Source organism: Nipponia nippon, unplaced genomic scaffold (genome assembly GCF_047370975.1).
Source record: "Nipponia nippon isolate SJK-2023a ecotype South Korea unplaced genomic scaffold, ASM4737097v1 scaffold_3, whole genome shotgun sequence".
Taxonomy (NCBI): domain Eukaryota; kingdom Metazoa; phylum Chordata; class Aves; order Pelecaniformes; family Threskiornithidae; genus Nipponia; species Nipponia nippon.
This window is the reverse complement of record NW_028262347.1, coordinates 37,991,734-38,012,376: the sequence shown is the minus strand read 5'-3', so window position 1 is coordinate 38,012,376 and position 20,643 is coordinate 37,991,734. Positions and strand designations below refer to the sequence as shown.

At 40.2% G+C, this 20,643-nt stretch overlaps 2 protein-coding genes across 2 annotated transcripts in view; one reads left to right on the top strand and one right to left on the bottom strand.

The window, feature by feature from the left end:
• GNS (glucosamine (N-acetyl)-6-sulfatase) overlaps positions 1–9,049 on the top strand; it is a 21,640-nt gene extending 12,591 nt beyond the window's left edge. Inside the window, exons 10-14 of the mRNA XM_087763901.1 lie at positions 364–465; positions 1,493–1,600; positions 2,328–2,438; positions 4,371–4,531; positions 5,365–9,049. Of these exons, the coding sequence (XP_087620027.1) occupies positions 364–465; positions 1,493–1,600; positions 2,328–2,438; positions 4,371–4,531; positions 5,365–5,440 (558 nt within the window). The 3' untranslated portion in view covers positions 5,441–9,049. The remainder of the gene's footprint in view (positions 1–363; positions 466–1,492; positions 1,601–2,327; positions 2,439–4,370; positions 4,532–5,364) is intronic.
• On the bottom strand, positions 8,584–20,643 carry LOC104011054 (adipocyte plasma membrane-associated protein-like). Its single transcript, XM_087763902.1, has 9 exons — positions 20,603–20,643; positions 19,393–19,482; positions 18,719–18,840; positions 15,292–15,390; positions 13,679–13,828; positions 13,131–13,243; positions 11,765–11,925; positions 10,806–11,001; positions 8,584–9,995 (listed from the first exon to the last, which is right to left on the bottom strand). Coding segments are annotated over exons 1-9 (1,131 nt in total). The 5' UTR covers positions 20,605–20,643; the 3' UTR covers positions 8,584–9,797.

The window sequence follows — 20,643 nt, the reverse complement described above, 5'->3', positions numbered from 1 at the left end:
TACTTTTAATATTGTTTCGCAGTTATCAGCTTTAGCTATTCATCCTCCTGCATATATATGTATCAATGAAATTAAATATATGGGAGTGGTAGAAAGTGCAAAGACCTAATTCTAAAAAGCTGTGCACGCCCTTGCTTGAATCAGTAAATTTAAGTAATTGCAGACTACAGAAATAAACGAGGTGTGAAGCTCGCTTTCCAAAGACCCTGCCATTGCTTGTGAATGTTACAGGGTCCATTAGCCTATAAAAATAAAATTAAGTAGTGCTTAAGTGTACCTAAAATTACATGTACTTAAAATACAGAAGTCTCATTACATCTGTTAGGTTCTGGTCTTCTGAAGTAAGTTTTCCTCACCCTGCAGATGCTTGTTGCAAATATTGATTTGGGTCCCACTATCCTGGATATTGCGGGGTATGACCTGAATAAGACCCAGATGGACGGGATGTCACTATTGCCGCTGTTGGTAAGTAGACGGACAGGGACAGTAACCAGTAATTCTTGCAGGGGTTATTCTTCCAGGTGAATACTACTTCCTCGGATAGACTAGGTTGACTCATAACCCGGATTCTTCCCTTGATGGCATTTTCACGTGGGATATTCGTAGCTTAGTGAAAAAAGTAGGCATGCTGTTTAAAGGCAGATGTATTTTGATTAGCCCTACAACTTTGTGGTCATTTTGTAATAGAAAGTTGTGTCATCCTTTGGCTAATCTTGCCACCTGTAGTAATTCCTTTTTTGAAGGCTGTATGTTGTTTCCACTTTGCATCCTTCCTTCCCTTTTCCTTAGGATTTCTCAGTATAGACACTGGAGAAAAACAGAGTGCTCTTACTTAAATCTTTGGTTTGCCTCAGTTTTCAGGAGAACCAGTGTTTCCTCCTAAACTCTGGAAAAATACGTGTGGTTTTATAAAGTAAACCTGACCTTTCCAATAAGTGAGCAGAAGCCTATTTAAATAAAGCTGCTTGCAGTTGATCCTTTTAGTTTTAATTAAATTTAGTCTATAAATTGAAGGCAGCTTACTTGGAAACGTAGGAGATGATCCAGATTTAAAACAGTGCTTTGCTTTTAAAACCTTGTATCCAAACCTTAAGCTGTTCTTTAGACAGAAGCAGGTAAAAGGCATCTAGTTTAAACTCTGATGGAATCAAAACTCTGAAACTCCTTGCTTTGCTGTATATGCCGGTGATGGTGCTGTATATTAACTTTAAACCTCCTTCTCCCTCTGTCTTTTAAAATGCAGCTACAAATAGAGCAGCTTAAAACTTAGTTGCTTCTTAAAGCTGTTTATCTTTCTAACCTCTCAGAAAGAATCCTCTCTTAGAACATTTATCATTCTAACCTAAGGCTGAATATTATTTTAAGACTGACTTAAACTAGGGACCACGACTCAAAGTGCCTTGTGAGCGGTGTTAGTGTTACACCAGGCATGGAGAATTTCTTCTGTTTCACAGTGCAGTAAATACTGAGTCATGTTAACTTCTTGTCCTAGAGAGGAGACAAAAACGTGACGTGGCGATCGGACTTCTTGGTGGAGTACCAAGGAGAAGGATACAACGGCAGTGATCCTACCTGTCCTGGCCTAGGACCTGGTGTCACAGTAAGCAGGACCAGATTTGTTAATATTAGAAAATAGCTGCTGAATCAAACCTGTTCGCTGTGTGGACTAACTGGTTCTATAAGTAAGCACACAGTGTCTTGGTAAGTAGGAGCTCGCTCTGTAGGTCCTGTGTGGCGTTTAAGAGTCGGGGGGCGATGTGCAGCCATGCAGAGCTGATGTGTCCATGTGACCATACAGAACACTGTCACCCTTTCAGTGGGAATCTATAGGGCATCAGGGTTGGAGAAATATGCAGGAAGGTATGGGCTTGGCACAGTGGGTAGCAGTGACATCGTGTTCTTTCTAAACCTCCAGTGACCTCATTGCACAATTCTTATATGTAACTATTATTTAAGTCACTAGCTACTTCCTGAATCAAAGATGAGTTGCTTTAAGTAGAGCATCCCATTGGTGCTGTCTTTAGTGGTATGTGTTGTGCTGTTCTCTTCAGTGTCTGTACATTTGCTTCCCAGACAAAATGCCCTGGATCATGGTGAGTTCATTAACAACGCTTTCTCAAATTTAGAAGAGCTGAGTTTTTGCTTAAAATCCCCAGTGGAGACTAGCATGTGTTAGACTATGGTCCTGGTGTTCATCAGTTAACTGCAGTCGGCTTGAGCCTGGTATAGACTCTAGGAAAAGGATTGTTAGTTCTTTTTTTTCTTCTTTTCTTTTTTTTTTTTTTCTTCTCCTGCTCTGAAGTTTTTGTTCACTGCTCACTTCACAGCACTGCTTCCCAGACTGCGTCTGTGAAGATTCCTATAACAACACATATGCTTGTGTAAGGACGCTGTCCACTTCCTGGGATCTGCAGTACTGTGAATTTGATGACCGGGAGGTAAGTCTCTGTCTGAGCAGCAGATGTTAACTGTTCGCAACTGTGCTAGCAACTGTCTGCACTCTATCTGTCCTCGAGGTTTCCATAAAGTACTCTGAAAAGCAGACTAGCATTGCTTGCAGGACAAACAGTGAAGTATTTATCTGCTGGTGAGAATGTTTGACCAAAACTCTGGTGGGTTCTGGGAAGAAAAAAAAGGGGGTGGGAGGGGAGCGAGGAAGGGACAATAGCCTCAACTATGATTATTGCCTTCTGGTATCCCCTAACAGCCTCGTGGGGAGCTGTGCTGGGGCTGGGTTCAGTTCTCTGTCCTACCCTAATGCCATGTGACAGAGTCTTCTGTACAACAAATACCTTCTGTTACGCTGTACCTCTGCTGTTCTTATGTTCAGCTGCAACTCTTCTCCTTGGGAAGAACTGAAATTCCAGGCTGATCATTTCTCTTCTGTAGCTCGCTTGTTTGCCTGGCAAAACAAGTATTTAAGTTACAACTGTGGGAAAGGTCTCTAACCTTATCTTAAGTTGTTTGTTTATAAGGGACATAATGTCCCCGCTTCAGAAGCTGTTCAAATCTCGCAAGCGGAGCACCCGCTGTATGGGCAAAACTCGGTGTCTTACAGGGCTGATCTTTCCTTGTGCCCATTTGCACACAGTGCTCCACAGAGCCCTACTGGGTGTGAGGGAACCGGGTCACAAATCTAATAAACTGCATTGTTGGCAGGTGTGCAATAAATGCATAAACAGCAGGTATCCCCAGTTCTCATGCCACCACACAAAACACTTTCTGGTAGTCTACAATGAGCAACTCAAAGCAGGGGAGTAAATCCCACAAGGTGGTTTTTGCAGTCAGATAGCAAGAAAGACTGTATAGGAGGCCAAGATGCTGATTAGCAGACCCTGCCCTGCATTTTTCCACTTTCTGATGATCTATGATGAAGTTAAACAAGTGTTGCAGCTTTCTTCATGAAAGCAGACTGCAGACTTGATCTGATAATACATTTCATGTCACACATTTTTTTTTTCCCCAGTAAGAAGGTATGGCTGTGGTATTTCTGGGTCACTCAGCTTACCTGGGTCAGCTAAATTAAGACTAACAGTATTGAGGAAGATGCAGCTATGTGGCTTTTAAAACCTTGCAGTGAACCTTCCAAGCGAGCTTGCAACCAAAGTCTGTCTGGATGCATCTTTATCTGAGTTAGACACAACCCAGCCAGATTTAATCAACATCGGCTGCTGTCATGCCTCCTCCTCTATCTAGCACAGACAAAACCGCAGCAGAATTCTTGATATGTTGGACTAGTATTTGTCCCACAGGATGGTTTAGAGATTTAATGTACCAAAAAACAACTCTGCCCTAAAATCCTCCAGACAAACCGTCTCAAAGCACACAAAAAACCTTCTCAAGGTGTGTGTGCACAAAAAAAAAAGCTTTCTTGTATTCGGGTTAAAGCATACTTGTATTCAGCATATTCCGTATGTGTAGTCAAGACACCTGTCAGAGTTTGAGAGCTGGAAGTGCCTGATGAGCATATAATGGTGCTGTGATGGTCAGGAAATGGGGTATTTTGAGATGCATTAAGGAAAAGACAGCCAGCTTCGCCTGTGGCCTCTTGCTGTGGTCTTACAGTCATTAGATGGGTTCCATTTATGTGTTAGAAAAAAATCTGCAGTGTAGCAGATGAGTACTTTAGGTGGAATTAAAAACTTTTCCAACAAGGCTGTACTAACACAACGCTTTAGCTTTACCTACACACTGTCCTGTCTCTCACTGCGTAACCACATGGCTAAATATGGCTTATGGCTGGGGATGTTGCAGTGTAGCTGAGAATAACATTTGAGACTATATGCTGTCATAGTGTTCTTCCCAAATAATATGATTAAATGTTAATTAGCATTTGGGACTTAATACAGTGCGGGAACTCTCATCTACAGGTGTTTGTGGAAGTGTATAACTTGACTGCAGATCCACACCAGATCAATAACATTGCTAAAACAATTGATCAAGAAATTCTAGAAAAGATGAACTATCGATTAATGATGCTGCAGTCCTGTTCCGGAGCAACTTGCCGTACACCAGGTGTCTTCGATCCCGGGTAAACACTGGTTCAGTTAATTGTTATAATACTTTTAAATGTAACTATAGGTTTTTTAAAATTAAGCTTTGATAGAGGGTATTTATGATGGAATATAATATTACTGGCATACATACTGTTGTTTAATAGAGATGCTTTCTTGGTGCTTCTATTTTTTTTCATGTTTAATCTCTATTTTAATTTAGCCTACCAAATATAACTTGATGGTATTAATACGACTACTTTAATCTTGTCAGCCACTGTTGACTTAGAATAGCTGAGGCTTACAGCCGTGCTGAGTAGGCAGAGCCAAGTGACCTCAGGTTTGCCTGCAAACAAGGAAAAGCTCTGCAGGTTTCCGTAGGCAGGGATTTCCCAAATACTTGCTATGATTGTTCCTGGAGATGCTGTTAGCGAAGAATGTTTCCTGCAGGCCCTAAGCTGTCTTAGTCAGCTGTTGTAAGTAAATAGCACTTTTTACCTCAAAATTCAGTCAGTAATCGCTTGGGCCGAAGCTTTTTTAAGCACTATTTAAAATGTCCTTACAGCTGTGCTACACAAGTTTGTAATTTGAGGCAGCAAAGCTCTCTGTTAGAATGCATCTCCTGAATGCTTAATGTTATACATGCCAATATGCTGCTGGTATGTTGTAGCTAGTATTTATTTCTTTGGAGACTATCAGCTCCTTAGTTGCATGTCGTTGTAAGTCATCTGTTGTAAAACGTAGAGAGATTGTCCCTACCGCATACTGTCAAGAAAGCAACTACACGTGGAGCCTTGTACCAGAGCTATTCTAGAAGCGTTGGTCGCTGCGGGCTCACTGTGGCTCACGCAGACTCCGCTCCTTTCTACAGGTACAGGTTTGACCCACGGCTCATGTTCAGCAATCACGGTGTTCGGGCTCGGAGGTTTTCTGCACAGTCCTTGTAAGGCATTGAAGGGCCTCTCGCAATCGGCTCCCGCTGAGCAGTTTCTCCGGTGGCTGCAGCAGGTCTGTCTCCGTAACTCCCGTTGATTGCAGCTGGAAGACTTTTAATGGGCTACTCAAACCCTGCGTGGAAGAAAAAACCCTCGTCTTTGGCTGGTTGCCTTGTGCAATATGTATATTTTACAGCTGAACTCTAACTCTAAATCGTTAGACACAGCTAATCTGTCTTGCTCAGATAGTTGATTACCACCTTTGTCTTTCAAGTACCTTTTCATATCACAGGCACAGAGGTGAACCTATGCCTATGAATCTGAACAGCTTCTTTTGTTCTAAAAAATCAATAAACGCATATTCGAGTCGGGTTAGATAGGCAGGTGCTATTGCACAGTAATGCTCACCCATGTTCAGTGTCATAGACTTCCCTAAAAGCTGTGTTTAATTATAGGTTTCCTGTATGGAGCTCAAAGCTGTTAATGACAATAGCAGACTAGCCCAAAATAGCGTAGGAAGGCATTAGTCAAAACTGTAGGATCTGACTAGCGAGTGTCTTGTGCAGAATCAAAATCCATATGCTAAATATTCTCTTTCAACGAGACCACTTCAAATGAGACCAATGAATTTTGTAGGATGGCTTTGGTAGCTTGCAGACAAGAATGTAATTTCAACCTCCTTCTAGTTTGAAACGCTGGAGTGGGTTACTATGTACTACTGACAAAACTCTTAGGGTTTGATATAGGCTTTCTAGTGAGTTAAGAGAATGTTGAGACTAACAAGTGCTCAAATAAGTGTGCCTGTGTTTTGAACTAACTCTTAAGTCTGTTTTAATACATGAACAGAAGTAATACTAAAAAAAAAAAAACCAAACCCACAAAACCACAAAAAAAAACCCCAGGGCACCACAGTAGAGTTGATCTGAGTCTAACCTCCAAATGTCTTGAATTGTCTAACATCTTGTGTTGATTAGATTCTTGAAGGTAAATTATTTTGAGAGCAAACTAGCCAAAAACCAATAAATCGTTGCTCACTAGAAATTAGGCTAAGAGGGCTATTTTAGGCAGTTTAAGTGCTTCATAGAGTGTTGCTTTTTGGTTGAGACATAACTACTCAGAACCTGCAGTGAGTGGCCTTCACACCAAAGGACTGACGTCAGCTGTCTGACTGCGGTACATTATCACTTGGTTTTCCTTTGGAAGGGTGATGTTGTCTTTTCAACCTTCTGATTAGGCTTATCTGAAATGCAGCCATCGCTTGCACCCAAACTTGAGTCTCTTTCTAAATCTTGAAAAACACCCGAGCCTGTGTCAGCATATAACTTCTGTATAGATTCATGGGCAAAACACTGTCTAGAAACACTGAATTGTGTCTCTTTTGCAAGACAAGTTCATGTTGCTTGTGAGCAAATCAACTGTGTTATCAAGCAAGATAATCTTTCCCTTGTCAAACAAACTGTGGCACAACTATTTAGTTTTTAGTTATTTCAGATCTTTTACCCGAAGGAGAGCAGGATGATTTCAACTTCTGTCACATAAAACCTTCTACTAAGTAATCATTAAGCAGGCAACAAAGTATTCCTCTTTCAAAGCTGTGAAGGTGCATACCCTGGTGCACAGATCCATGAACTGGATACAAGCAATGCTACAATAATAAGTTGAACTTTCTTTCCTTTTAATTCTGAAGCACAGAAGTTGTCCTTCACGTAGCTGCAAACTTCTGTGATGGTCTGCAGGTTAGATTTTGTAGAGCTTTTGTCTCAAATCTAACTCATTGTTTCAAATCTCTAGAGTGACCAAATATTTGGAGACAAAAAATTGCTTGAAAGGTAACTTTTCAGCTGGAGCGTCTGTAAAATGCAGAAGTTTTTGGATACTCAGACTACTTGCATGCTTTCAAACACTCAGGACTTTTTTTTTCCTCCACTGCAACTGTAGCTTTATCCTGTTCTTTGTTTCTCAAGCCTTAGTATTGCCTATCACTACCCTTCAGACTCCATTTCGTCTTTAAAAACAAAACCAAAGTTGTTTTCATGCTCTCAAGCATTTTCTTGCACACTGAGCTAAACCTAGAGTTTGTTTATGTAGTGTTTTGCTCAGATAATTCTAGCAAGTTAGACTTGTTCTTTGTTTAAACTTTATTTTGGTAGCTGTGTGGAGGCTAGAGTGAAATACATTGCTGCGCATTAAACCCTCAACAGTTTCATCAAATCTGGGTTGTATGTCAAGTTTCTACTTGAGTTAAGTTTCAGTGCAAGTATGTCTGTTATGATGCTTCTTAACAGAAACAAAAAACTTTGTTATAGGTACAGATGTGTAACTTTAACACTATCTTTTCTTAAAGTGATCTTAAGCCATAGCAAGGAAATTATCTTTTGAATGACTGACTTTTTGCCTAATAACTAACATGAAAGTTGGCAGAACTGATAAAGATTATTCAGTATGTGTGACCAAGAGTTTTACCCAACTGTGAACACTCTTGCTATCTGCACACACCTAAAACGCATTTTGTAACTAGGCTCAATAACTTAACATACTCCCTCTCAGAGAACCACACTGTACCTGAAATCTGTCATAGGTAGTAAATGTTGCATTAAATTGAAATTCACAATGAAATTAGTCAGTCCTTACTTAACCAAAAAGAGAGGAGCGGTTCAGGAAAATACCTGCTTCACTCCCACTTTTTGATAAAGACTGAAGAACTGTTCAGCAAAAGCACGAGGCTGTAGGAAGAACTGGACCCAAGAGCTGCCTGCCTTTCGTTGCGTTTAGAGGAGCTGCTTGTCACTTGCCTGGTGTCTGTTTCCCTGAAGCAGTTAATTCTGAGTATCTTTACAACCTTGAATGAACAGTATTAATTCTTATCCTTGCTGATTAAAAGAATACTATGAAGGAACTTTGACTCTCATCCAGATCTAATTCCCAACTAAGTGATTTTAAAAACTAAATGGTCTTCCTGGATATTCCATTTCATGTGCTATTTGACCCTGGCTGTATCTGTACCTTGTTACTAAAGGCTAAATGAAAGGGCCTTACTGGTATAGAGTGGGGTTTAGGTAAAATGTGATTTTTTTTTTTTAAATCATTATTATCAAAAGCAGAACTGTGAATTTTACCTATCTGATCTGGTAAAGTAGATACTATACAGGGAGACATACAGTTAATAACTTTATTACATTATCCTAAACCAAAAACCATGCAGTACCATCACTTCAGTATAAGTAAATACAGCTAGTACATGCTTACCCAGCATCAGCCCAGTAGTAAACTGGGCTTTTTCATTTTGAGGAGTAAAGGTGTAACAGAGACACATAAATGCAAACACACACCCAAAGCAGGTATAATACCTTTTCAATCAAGTTAAATTTAAGACTGATTCTACAAGCGGAATACAATATTTCTTCAGAATGAAACAGCTGTCATTTATTGTGATTCAATTAAAATGAAATTTGTTTGTATTACTCTCTCTCTCTGTATGTGAGCATACTTTGCTGTAGCATGTTGTGAGCATACTTAACTTCTGCTGTTTTGAACGTTTGTTTAGAAAGTGCCCTTCCAGAGGACCCTGTTCACTGCTGCACTTTTGGGAAAGAAAAAATAAACTGCCTGTCAAACTTCCTATCTTTCTGTTGTTGAACTTCAGTTAAACCTTTCCAAAGGATCAAGCTGTGTCACATTTCCAAAGATGGCATTCCTAATTTATAAGCCTGCTCTCTGCTTGCTACCCTGCTGCCTAACAGTGGCCACTGGTGAACTTTTCTGTGGTCGCAGGGAACCTTACCTATGGCATCAGTACACGAGATGACACGTGACTGCTTTGTACCAGGGAGAAACACTGAGGCGAGAGAACAAATTCAAAGGCAAGCTGTACTTGCTCATATTTCCTTGGAAACTGATGTAGTTGAATAGACGGAAAACTTTAACAAAAAAGACAATGGAGAAACTGCTGTTCATAATTAAAAGCAGTATATGTTCTGCCTTTGGGAAAGAGGAAGAATAAAGGCTTTTTCCAAAATGGGAACTGTGAGCAACAGTGAGATATGTGCTACTCACCTCAATCCCTGTTACAGAGTTGAATTCCTTGGATGATTCTGTGCAACTGTTTAAAAATATATACATAACTATTTTCTGAACTATAGAGCAAGGTGATCTGGTACCTTTAACCTATCTAAGTCTGAGGCTTTCACAAGCTTCTAAAACAAGTATTTCTGCATTGCGTTTTCATTTCTGCTTAACCATGTGGTATCAGTTTCACTTCTTCAGTGATGTAGCAGTCTTCCATTAAGTAGAGAAAAACATTTAACAGCTGCTTGAAACAACGCTGCTATTTTTCTTTTGATGCTTTATGAGCTTATGAAAACTGTAACGTTTACTGTAGCACCACAAGAAAAGGCAGCTCTGTATTACCTAGGTACACCTTCCCATCATGCTCAAAGACATCACTGACAGCCCAAGTGACGCTGCCGTCAGGGTCATGGAAGCTCGCCACAATGTCTCCTTTGTCGTTAATTTCTAAGAACAAGCCATGTTTGTGAAGAAAAACGCTGTAGAATGATAAAGGAGTCACCTGTTTTAGAAAAAGAAATACACAGTGTTAACAGTTCAGTCAGGAGGCAGGGAACCTGTATGACGAGGCAGAAATGGCAATGCTAATATATTGCTTTCCAGATGTTGCTCAGGTCAGATTCAGCTGTTACTTAATCTTTTGATAATATCCACTGGACTGTGTCTAAAGCTGGCAGGCCAGTAATCGCTCACTAATCTTAAAGTACAGTCAGTGCCTGCTTGCTCAAGAAGGTGTGGATCCTCTTTGAACTTATTCCAGCTGCCACAAGCCGCCCATTTTCTAAAAACAGGAATAAGAGGGACTTGATGGAACACAACTGAATCACCCACTTTCTTCCTGTGCAAATTCTGGAGAAAAGGGAGCATGGTTCCTAGAAAAAGTAGCATGGTTACTCATAACCAGCTCCATGACTCTTGCTTGGCAAAAATGAGTTTGCAGGGTTTGATTCCTCTAGCAAAATCCTCGTATGTTGTGTAAAGGGTTCACCTGCCATGACAAAGTCATGGTGCTATAAATCAATGGGCTGAGAGCTTGCAACTCTGAATTACTTTTGTCAATACTGATTTTTCTGCTTTATAAATGGGTTCTCAGTATTGCAACAGTAAAACTGCTGTGTTTTAATATGTAAGAAAGAAACCAATCCCTAAATGTTCCAGAAAAATCAAAGTTAGTATGTGCTGGGATGCTCGTGGGTAAAGATGAAGCAGTTGTCTTTTCCATTTCCTAGTAAAGAACAACAAGTACTGTCATACTTGAAAAGTTAACATTTCCGTGACACCAATTGTTAATACTACACAGTGTCAAAGTTACCTTTGCAATAAATCTCTTCAGGAACGGATACGGTCCTAAAGCATCCAGAAAAGGAGAAAAGAAACCAGGAAGGCGAGTAGTGGATATTCCAACTCTGTATAAGCCCGTGTTTGATAACCTGATGTTGTCTGGATACCCAGGCAGGTTGTCCACAAAAACTTCTTTTTTTCCTGCATTAGGTCCACTCAGCCAATAGCTGCAAAAAGGGAATTTTATATATGAGTTGTAGTGGCTGCTGCAAAATACAGCAAGCTTAACAGCAGAGAAGGTCCATCATTTTGATTCATGCAAGGAATTTTTCAAAATAGTGAAAAGGACTCTGCAGGAAGTGGTAAATGCAAAGAGGGACTAAGACTGAGTAACAATGATTGGTCAAAAAAGCTCGTCTTTCTACATGTAACGTAAACAGTACCCCCCACCCCCTTCTATTAAAAAAAAATATTCATATAAAATATGCCTGTTAAATGAAAACTAATATTAAATTTGGCTTTAGGACTTCCATGAAATAAAAAGCCTGTTAAAACACTGACTCCCTTTAAAATGGGAAAAATGGGGTGTTATGCTAATCATCATAATCACATAGTGACTGACACTTGTCCTCTCAGGTCTGTCGTAACTGTAATAATGGAGTCATCGGGATAATTGTAATTGAGTCTGAGAGAATTAGGGCCCAATATAGCGGTAAATAGGTATAAAAAACATTTGGCAGTGGAAAGAGCAACTGTTAATCTCAGCCTAGAATTAACTAAAGCCTGTGACTCTTGCAATAGAAAAAAGTAATTTAGACTTAAGTTTCCAACAGCAACCCTGTTAACTGCACAGCTTCAGTTTACATTTTTAGAAAAGGAAAAACAGAAAAATAAGAACATGAAAATCATGTCTACAAATTGATTTAAAACATGTAATATCAACTAACATGTAGTAGTTTATATTTAGGAGGAGAATGATGTTTAACATACCGTATGATTCTGCATATGCTGGTTTCTGCTATTAATATGTAATCTTCATAGGGAGACAGCGCAATCCCGTTTGCCATGTACAAGCCACCGAGCACCGTTCTTCCTGTTCTTGTTACAGGGTCATAGGCCAAAAGGCGACCAAGATGGTTCGTTTCGATTACCTTAATCAATACATCTAATGAAAAACTAGGCTATCAAAATACCTGGTTTCAATTAGAACAGAAAATATTCATAAGTTGTACGGACATAAATTAGATAAAAGCAGACTTTACAGAATGGCACGTGGCGTATTTATAAAAACAGTAAGCTCACACCACTAAAGGAACAAAGGATTCTGTTCATGTCATTTCCCAGGCTGATCACAGCATTCTTGCAAACAGAGGAACGTGGAGGTTGTAAGGCCCAGAGTTCAAAATATGTTATTCTGCAGTTCCTGCTTTAGCAAAACATTCAGGCCTATCGGGCTTCTGTGAACAATTACTTCTCCAAATCAAACCGGAAAGCATTCACAAGTGTTTTGCTAAAGCAAGTAAACAGCTGATATTTTGCTTCTGGTATGAAAGAATTTGAATAAGTTTCTTCTGCTAAAAATCTGCAGGGCAGCTTTGAATTATATAAACATAAGCCCTGTGAAGAGGAAACTGCCTTTATGCTTGTCATTAGTACTGGCAAACCCTTGTCAAGTCTGAAATACTAAACGGCAAAGATGATGTACTACCAAACACTAATTCTGACAGCTCTAAGAAACAGCCAGCGACACATATTTCAACTATTCTATTTTTTCCTTTAAGAACTTGGTTCTTGATTCCCACCCCTGAAGTTAAATGTACTTCCCTTCATGTGATTTTTTTCTCCTTGCTTAATTTTATCCACAATTCTGGTAGCAAAGATGAGACTCAGCATAAACTTTATGTCCGTGACCTCACTGAATTTCAGCTTTACGAACAGTTTGTTCTAGATAAAGTTGTACTCAAAGGCTATGACTACACAGAAAAGATACCTACCTACAAGTACCCCTGCCATTTGCTACCCTGCATTTACTGCAGTATAAGAAGAGCATGCTTGTAGGCAGATACCAGAGAGAAACTAACACTACAGTCTGTTTTTTTGCAAGCATGAATCACATGACAATTTCTTTGGGCAGTCATACCGGGAGGTTTTTTCTTTTCCGGAAGGGCAGCTACAGAAGAGCACAGCCCATCCTTTGCCTCGGGGCTTGAACACGCTGCATTCATAGCATGCTTGGCTAAAACACACAAGCACCAGCAAAAGCTTGCCTCTTCTGCAGCGTGGCACACAGTGCTGCCAGCACAAAAATTAACACTTCAGCTGCCTGAACAAATGGCAACAAATTGCCTCATCTCACCTCGTATTTGTGATGTCGTCTTTCCCATTTGCTACTTGAATCCGTAAAATAAATCAAATTTTTCTTTGATATTTCTAATCCATTTAGAAATTTGAAAGGAAGTCCATCCACACCTAGTTAATAAAAATGACTACTAATTAAAATAAATACAAAACCACCGAGTGTTCACAAGGATTCAGATTCACACAAGCTTAAAATTTCAGACATTTCAATTCCAAATCTCATAGTTAATGCTATCCTTAAGTTGTCCCAAGCTAAAAAAATCCAACTCCAAGTTAGTCATTTGCAGGGAAATACGTTCAGGTTGCAGCCCCGTGTGACACATACCAAGCCAAAAGCCTCTGACAAACATCATCATTGCTTGTGTTTTCTTCTATTTTTTAAACAGATCTTAAAAATACAAAGCCAATGGGCTTTCAGTCAGTCTCAGTCCCCATGCTCACTAGTCCTGATCTCAACTGATTTAAATGCCTTGCTCTTCCAATTTATATATAAGCATGAGGACCAAAGCCAAGCTCAGTCTACTTCCCCACTAACTGTAGTATCACCTTTTTCACTCGATAGCAGGAGGGTTTTCTCTCCTGTCCTTGGGTTGACTTTGTACAGGCCTAAATAAGAATCCACCACAATCAAGTTACCATCCTGATCCATTCGGACTCCGTGGGGCCGCCCACATATTGGTTCATAGTCTGGAGTTCCTGAGATACAAATCAGAAGAAGTATAAGACCAAGAGGTTGTACAAGACGAAGACCCCGAAATACAAAGGCTGAAAAGCACTAAGCTATCATCCTTGAATAAACCAAATCTTTAAAAGCTTCCTTAAACTGTCTCTAAAAGTAACTTGCAAAGGAAGTGACAGTATGTCAATCTAGTCGTCTCTGTTCCTTGTTACTTAAGAAAAAAAAATGCTCCCAACCTTCAGAGAAATTCAGCTCTTCTCTGATTTTGCAGACAACTTTAAAGATGACTGAAGAACTGGTAGGATTACTAAATCAGTTAACAAAATGGATCAGCTGCTGTTTAATTTATATTCCCCCATGTAAAAGATGGGAGGAAAAAATGCTTTTAGGAAAGATTTATCTAACTACTTCCCTTCAGCTGTGGGGCCCAAGCTCCACAGGTCACATGAGAATCCTATAAGTAATCCTCAGGTAAAACTACAAAAACCAGATCTACCACATTTAGTATTTTTATAGTGAGTAATTTTCGTGAGAGCACTGAAATTAGTAAGGCTTGACACCCTACAGTTTTGTGACCTAATGCCCTCTACTCCGAAATACATATTTTCCCCCAGTACTCCCGTAAGCAAGAGTCAGCATACATTACAAGTCACTAGAGCTGTAACACATCAGTAACACAAGCTGACTGACTGTTTGACAGCTGTCAATAAGTTAGCAGTTGAGTTCCGGTCTCACTCTGAATGGAACAATCATTTTGGTCTCATTTCTGGTTTCTTAACTTCCACCTGGTCAATTATTTACATAAGACTCAAAAAAGTTCAGTAATCTTTGAGAATTCTTTCAAATTCAGTCAAGACTAGCCCATAGCACAGGGACTCTGGGGACACGGAAAGCACCTGCGTAACTGTCACGTTTTTAGGAAGCCAGGCTAAAGCCAATCAGTCAACTATTTTAATGGCCTTTCAGGCCTGCTTGATTCATCAAAAAGCAATAGGATAAAAACGTAAACGTTTCAGTGTTTCTCTTCCTCCTTTACAAGTAAGGAAAGAAAATGCAACCTTGCAGCCCAGTTACTGGTGATGGTACCAGGACACGCTATTCTGATTCCTTTGTAAGATTTGAAATGTTTCTAAAATACATTTCGACCTCGAGGCAGGAAAATAATTGGATAAATTGTGCCTTTAGACCACCCTGGAAAAGCTTTGTATAGAAGGACTTCTATGAAATGTTGTTCTTTATTTAAATGGCAATCCATGGCAAGTCTATCCAAGTCAGTCTCAAGGGCTAGAGAAGCGTGCCATGACACCTTAGTCCTGCCTACATTAGGAAAAACTACATGACAGCAGTAGGCTTATCTTACAAATTTGCATAAAAGAATCAGAAAACGTTAACAGTAGCTAAAATAGCACTTCAATTTCTCATTCAGTGACACTTATACGAAGAAGTTTGTTGTCATTTTTACATCGAAACCATCGCTCACCACATTCAGGCATATCCTGCCCCATTTGAGTAATGAAATGCAGCTGGTCACCACTGATCATCCACAGCTTCCCATCCACAGTACCAGTGTAGAGATTACCTTAAAATAGGTATAGTAGGAGACTGGTTTAAAAGGGGCTGAGGCAAATAAAACTTACTATAAAAGAAGGATATTCCTCATTAATGTGAGCCCACCCTTCTTGCTCCTAATTTATATATTCTATGCACACACAAAGCAACGAAACAGACAGGAAACCATACAGCTTGCTTTAAAAATATTTTTATAAAGCAGAAAGCAATAACAAATTGGAAATCAGAAAAAATATGAATTGTTCCTATGTCTATTTTAAATAAATGTAATACATTAAAGGCTATCTTAAGACTCCTCTGGGTTAGCAGCAAACAAAGGCATTAAGGACGGGACTAAAGATTCACAGTGATATTCTCATACTGTCAGTGAAAATCAGTGAAAGCATTAGCAGAGCTCACACAATCTACCTTTTTGTCCTGAGGGTTCTGCCACCTTATCAGCTAGCTAAAATGTTCAGTAGACGAAAGGAAAACATTACAATGACTGATCCAAAACACGAAAGTAACCCTTCTCCTAAGACATTAAAATCCTAAGCAAAAAAACCAAGTGTGGTTTTTGTCTTTAAGCTGTGATGTTTTGCTTTGGTTTCAAACCACCAGAATAATACCAAAAATGTGTAAGTTTGCATTAAAGGAGTAAGCAACTTTTTTACTGGATACCTGCTTAGCAGTTGCTTTCTCCTCTGCTTTTAAAGTGTTTAAATTAACAAGGCAAAAACCTCACAGGAAGTCTTCAAAGCTTTTGACATTGTATTGTAACTCGAAAAACTTCTGTGCAGAGTATCAAAGGAAATACACTAACAGTGATTAAGCCCCACCTTCGAAAAATAGCATCCTCCTACCTTTTGACTAGCCCAGGCTCTGAAATAGTACAATGCACATGACCGACCCTAGACTTACTGTTCAACAAAACACACTTTTAGTGTAAAGTCTGTCGACTGGAAATATTCCTCTGATTTGTCTTCTATTTACATAGATTGAACTAAAGTAGATATTATTTTCTTTACGTGCAACCTGCATTTTCACCCTAGCCTTGTTTACATTTAAAACTGTACACTGTCACTTGGCGACAGGTGTTAAAAGATACTCCATAAAAGTTATGCTACCTTTCTCTGCCAGTATTACTAAAACCCACAGATTCTGACTTTGTCTAATGAGCACTTACACCAGAGCAGATAAACAGATATAAAAATGTCTAGCATCTGCTCACTCACATCTATGGAAAAATGTTGTGAGCAGATAGGACAGGTTCTCAAAGTATCAGCTGTCAGATCTAGATTAAAAGAATTCCCTAGGATTACTGGCCTACAGAAAGCACCTGTTTATCCGAAGGGAGAACTTCAGAGCCACTGTTCAATACAACAACTTTGCCTGGGAAAAAAACAGAGGCTGAGCTTTGCTGTCATAAAATATACTGGCATTCTAATGCCTCCCAAGGCATGTTGGAAACAGCTGAAATTTCTGATCCCATACCAGATTCTGTATTTGAAGAGAGAAATCTTAGACTTGTGATGCTATTTTCTGTCATGCTATGCACTAGGCTATGATGCTATATTTAGATTTATACAGCTAGTGCAAGTTGGTTTTGCACTAGACTTCTCTCATGGGTATTTGTAGTAAAGTGAAGGCAAAACAGAACTACTCTAGTTACCCTAATATCCTGTCTTACTCATATGGAAAACAGCATTTACCTAAATCAGGCAACATCACCACAATGCTTACTACAACCTTGGTCACATTGTATGATTTCAACTGACTGAATTCAGTCTCCTAAAACATCCTTAAATTCAGGGAAGATCCGTGGTGAAATTAACACACTCAAGAAAAACAGAAGCAGAACAGTATTTTATAGAGCATCATGAGAGAGGTTGGATTTGGCAACACAGAGCATTTTCAGGATTAGTCCTCATATTGAAAATATACTCTGCAAAACTCCTGTTATGAACACTGCCCTTTCTGAAAGTTGCAGGGGAAGAGGTGGAGAACAAAAAGTGCGATAAACAGACAATTTAGAATAGCACCTTTGAGGAAAGCAGGAAGGAAACAGCTTTGCGAAGACATTTGCTAGGAACGGGTGCCTCAGTGCGAGGTGTTGAGCTAGGTCCCTTCCAGGCCTATGCTTCTACGACTGAAAACACTTCTAATTTCAGCTTGCACAATGGCAAACAAGAACGTTGCAGGTGATTGCCTCTCACATCTGTAGCACAGAACACAGGATGGTATCTTTCAGACAAACATGTCCTGGGCTATTCGATGTTTCCTTGAAAAAAACCATAAAACTAGCACCCGCAGTAAGGGAGGGTGTCTGAACTGCCTGGCTCAAACTGCTCTGGACTGGGAGTTGCCTACTTCTCTGTACCAGCTGCTGCAGGAATCTATTTTATCCACTTACACATCAAGAGGAAAATAATTCCTCCAAAACAGGTAAGTCCCGAGTCCACAGCACTAAACCTGTGTCCTAAACATATCCCAGTGTCTCTCCTCTATTTGGCTTGAACTTTCATTGCAGTCCCTACCTTGTGCACGTGCTGGGTAAGAGAGTTGTTGGGAAGATGCAAAACGTACTACTTGTTACCGCTTCAGCTCTCTGCTTCCCACCACCTGTAAGGTTCCTGCACCTACCATTTTGCCACCTCACAGCTGCCAGACAACCAAGATGAATTATGTGGACAGGTAAGAGGTTTTATATTACAGTGAAAAGTTCTTTTATATTCCAAGCTGCTCTAAAAATATGTTTCTGATAACTATGCAAATTTTAAAAAAACTTCATTTGCCTCCCTCTCCGGCTCTGTGTTCAATAACAGCTTTTGAAGTAAGAGCATGTTGAACTCAATAATTGAGCTCAAGCAGCAAATGAATGCTGCTTTTGGAGACCTGAAGCAGGAAAGAAAAACAAGGCAAGCTTATCACTAGGCCTATGTCAAAAGCCCAAGCTTAAACTCACATTTGGAAGAATTCCCACAAAAGTATTCTGCTGGTTTTGCATGCTACTTTTAAAGAATATGCCATTTCACATCTTTTTAAAATTATATTTTAATACAACTTCTATATATTGTAAATTTGTGGTGCTGTGTTTTTTAATATAGCAGTAAGACATTTGCTATGTCCTTGGAAGCAGCAGACAACAAAATGTTCTGGAATATTTCCAGTGAAATGTTTACAAATGTAAAGATATGGAAGAACATGTAATTATCTTAATATTTTTGGAGCGATCATTTAGCAAACATTCCTATTTTTCTTTCTTTGGATTTAAACTTCTTAAGTCTCCTCTTTCAATAACTTGACCAAGCAGATGTATCAGATGTGTAACTTCACCCATTTGGCAGTTATCTACTTGCCTTCATCATCAACAGTAAAGGACTCGGGACCTTTCAGTTGTCCTGTGAAGATTTTTTGTCCACTCTGAAGCTTTTTATTCACTTGTAATGATCCAACCAAGGCAGGAGGTGGCTTTTCAAAACTGCACCAAATGAATTATAAATAAGATGTAAGAAACAAGGCAACATTGGACTATAAAATTATTTGAAGGGAAAGTAATAGGACTTTATTCCAGAGATACTAGTAACAAGGTATTCTCTTTTTTTAAAGAATTTGTTAAAACTATGACTTCAAACTAAATTAACAATTCTGTGGATCTTGCAGGCCCAGGCTAAAAAGAATACAGACTTCTTAGGAGATTTTTGTTTTTCTGAAATCAATACAAACACAAAATTGCTGTCATCCTAGAGAGTTTTATTCCCTATCACTAGTCTGAGATCTCGTAACAATCTCTCTACATGTATGCATGAATACTGCATTGGTCAGCATTGCTTTGCTTGAAATTCACTTGTTTAAAAAAGCCTTTCTATTTTCCAGTTTTATACAAGAAACACAATTTCTCCTGCATGTGAACTTAAGTAACATGCTCTATATGCTCCTGCAGGATGAAAAGTATAGAAGTTTTGAAAGCACAGGTATTTCCCAACAAACACAAGTATGCTACTGAACTTTAAAATCTAGCAGGGGAACATACGTGAACGGCTCTGGATCAATGGGAGATGGTAAAAAGTAAATGCCAGCAAAAGTCGCAAGGACTGCAGCTGGAAACCCCCATGCTGGGAACCTGGGAAGAAAAGAAAACAATTGTATACTCATGCACATACAGGAGGAGGGCAGGAAGGGACTAAGTAGAGTAAATTGTTTTTTTTTTTTTCAAAAGTTAAAATATTTCAGTGCTAAAAATTAAGACTGAAGGAGGACAAAGCAGACTGCAACAACCTGGCGGTCCCTGCCACAGAGAGGAGCGGCCCGGCTGCTCCACAGGCAGTACTGCTGCCCTGCTCTCCCTCCACACTGGAGCTCCTCTGGTCTCTGTACGGGCAATCCAGCCTCTGAACCAGCCGAAAACCACAAGGTTTCTTTTGCTGAGTTGTATTTCTAGTAGTACATAGCTGCTGTAGGCAGAGACACAAGCCCAGTTACTTGTGTGGTGAGCAACTTTGCTGACTCTAGTATCTTTTAGGCCTTTTACCAACCTTACCCCAGCTGCGTATTGGAGTATTTGCTATTAACAGGTTTTAACAAGTGCATAGATAGTCATAACATGGTTGTTGCACCTATGAAGATATGGGGTCTCACATGAATCAACCTTCAAGGAACTGGTCAAGCCATTATCATCTCCTCTGCTGCAGGGCCGCAATGCCCAGGGAAGAGCAACAGAGAGACCAAAGCGAACAGCAAAGTAGCTCCATTCTACCAATGCAATTAGAGAGGATTAAGCCGTTTTTAAAAAACACAACGTAAGTAACGAGGAAATTAAACGTACATGTTTTTGGAGAGAACCACTAAAAAGCCTTTAAAGGACGTAAGATAAAAAGGGGCAAAAGGCGTTTTCACCCAGCCCAGGACACTTCCTCGCTGTATGCGCCTCGTGTTTCTGCAAGCATTTTTTTAATAGGAAGAAACCACCCGCCCGTGGGATTTCCCACCCAGCTAAGCGGGGTCAGCACCCCCTGCGAGCCTGCGGCTCCTCTCCCTCTACGGCGGAGGCGCCTCTGTGAGAGAGGAAAGCCCCGCTCCGGCCCTGCCCGCCGTCTTGTGAGGTAAAACATGGCGGGCCCGCAACCCTCGCCTCTCTCCACCTCCCGCCCGGGGGAAGACCTCTCCTCACGCACCGCCGCCGGCCCTCACGGGGGCGGGAGGCCGTCACCGCCCTCCTCCCTCCCACGGAGCCCAGCGCTTACATGGCGTCGCGGCGGGCGGCCCCCGCCTCGGAGGAAGGCTC

Coding starts and splice junctions, on each gene's coding strand:
- LOC104011054 (XM_087763902.1), bottom strand. Junction 13,829..15,291: donor GCAGGATATGCCTGAATGTG/GTGAGCGATGGT, acceptor TTTGTATCTCAG/GAACTCCAGACTATGAACCA. Junction 9,996..10,805: donor TGAAGAGATTTATTGCAAAG/GTAACTTTGACA, acceptor TTTCTAAAACAG/GTGACTCCTTTATCATTCTA.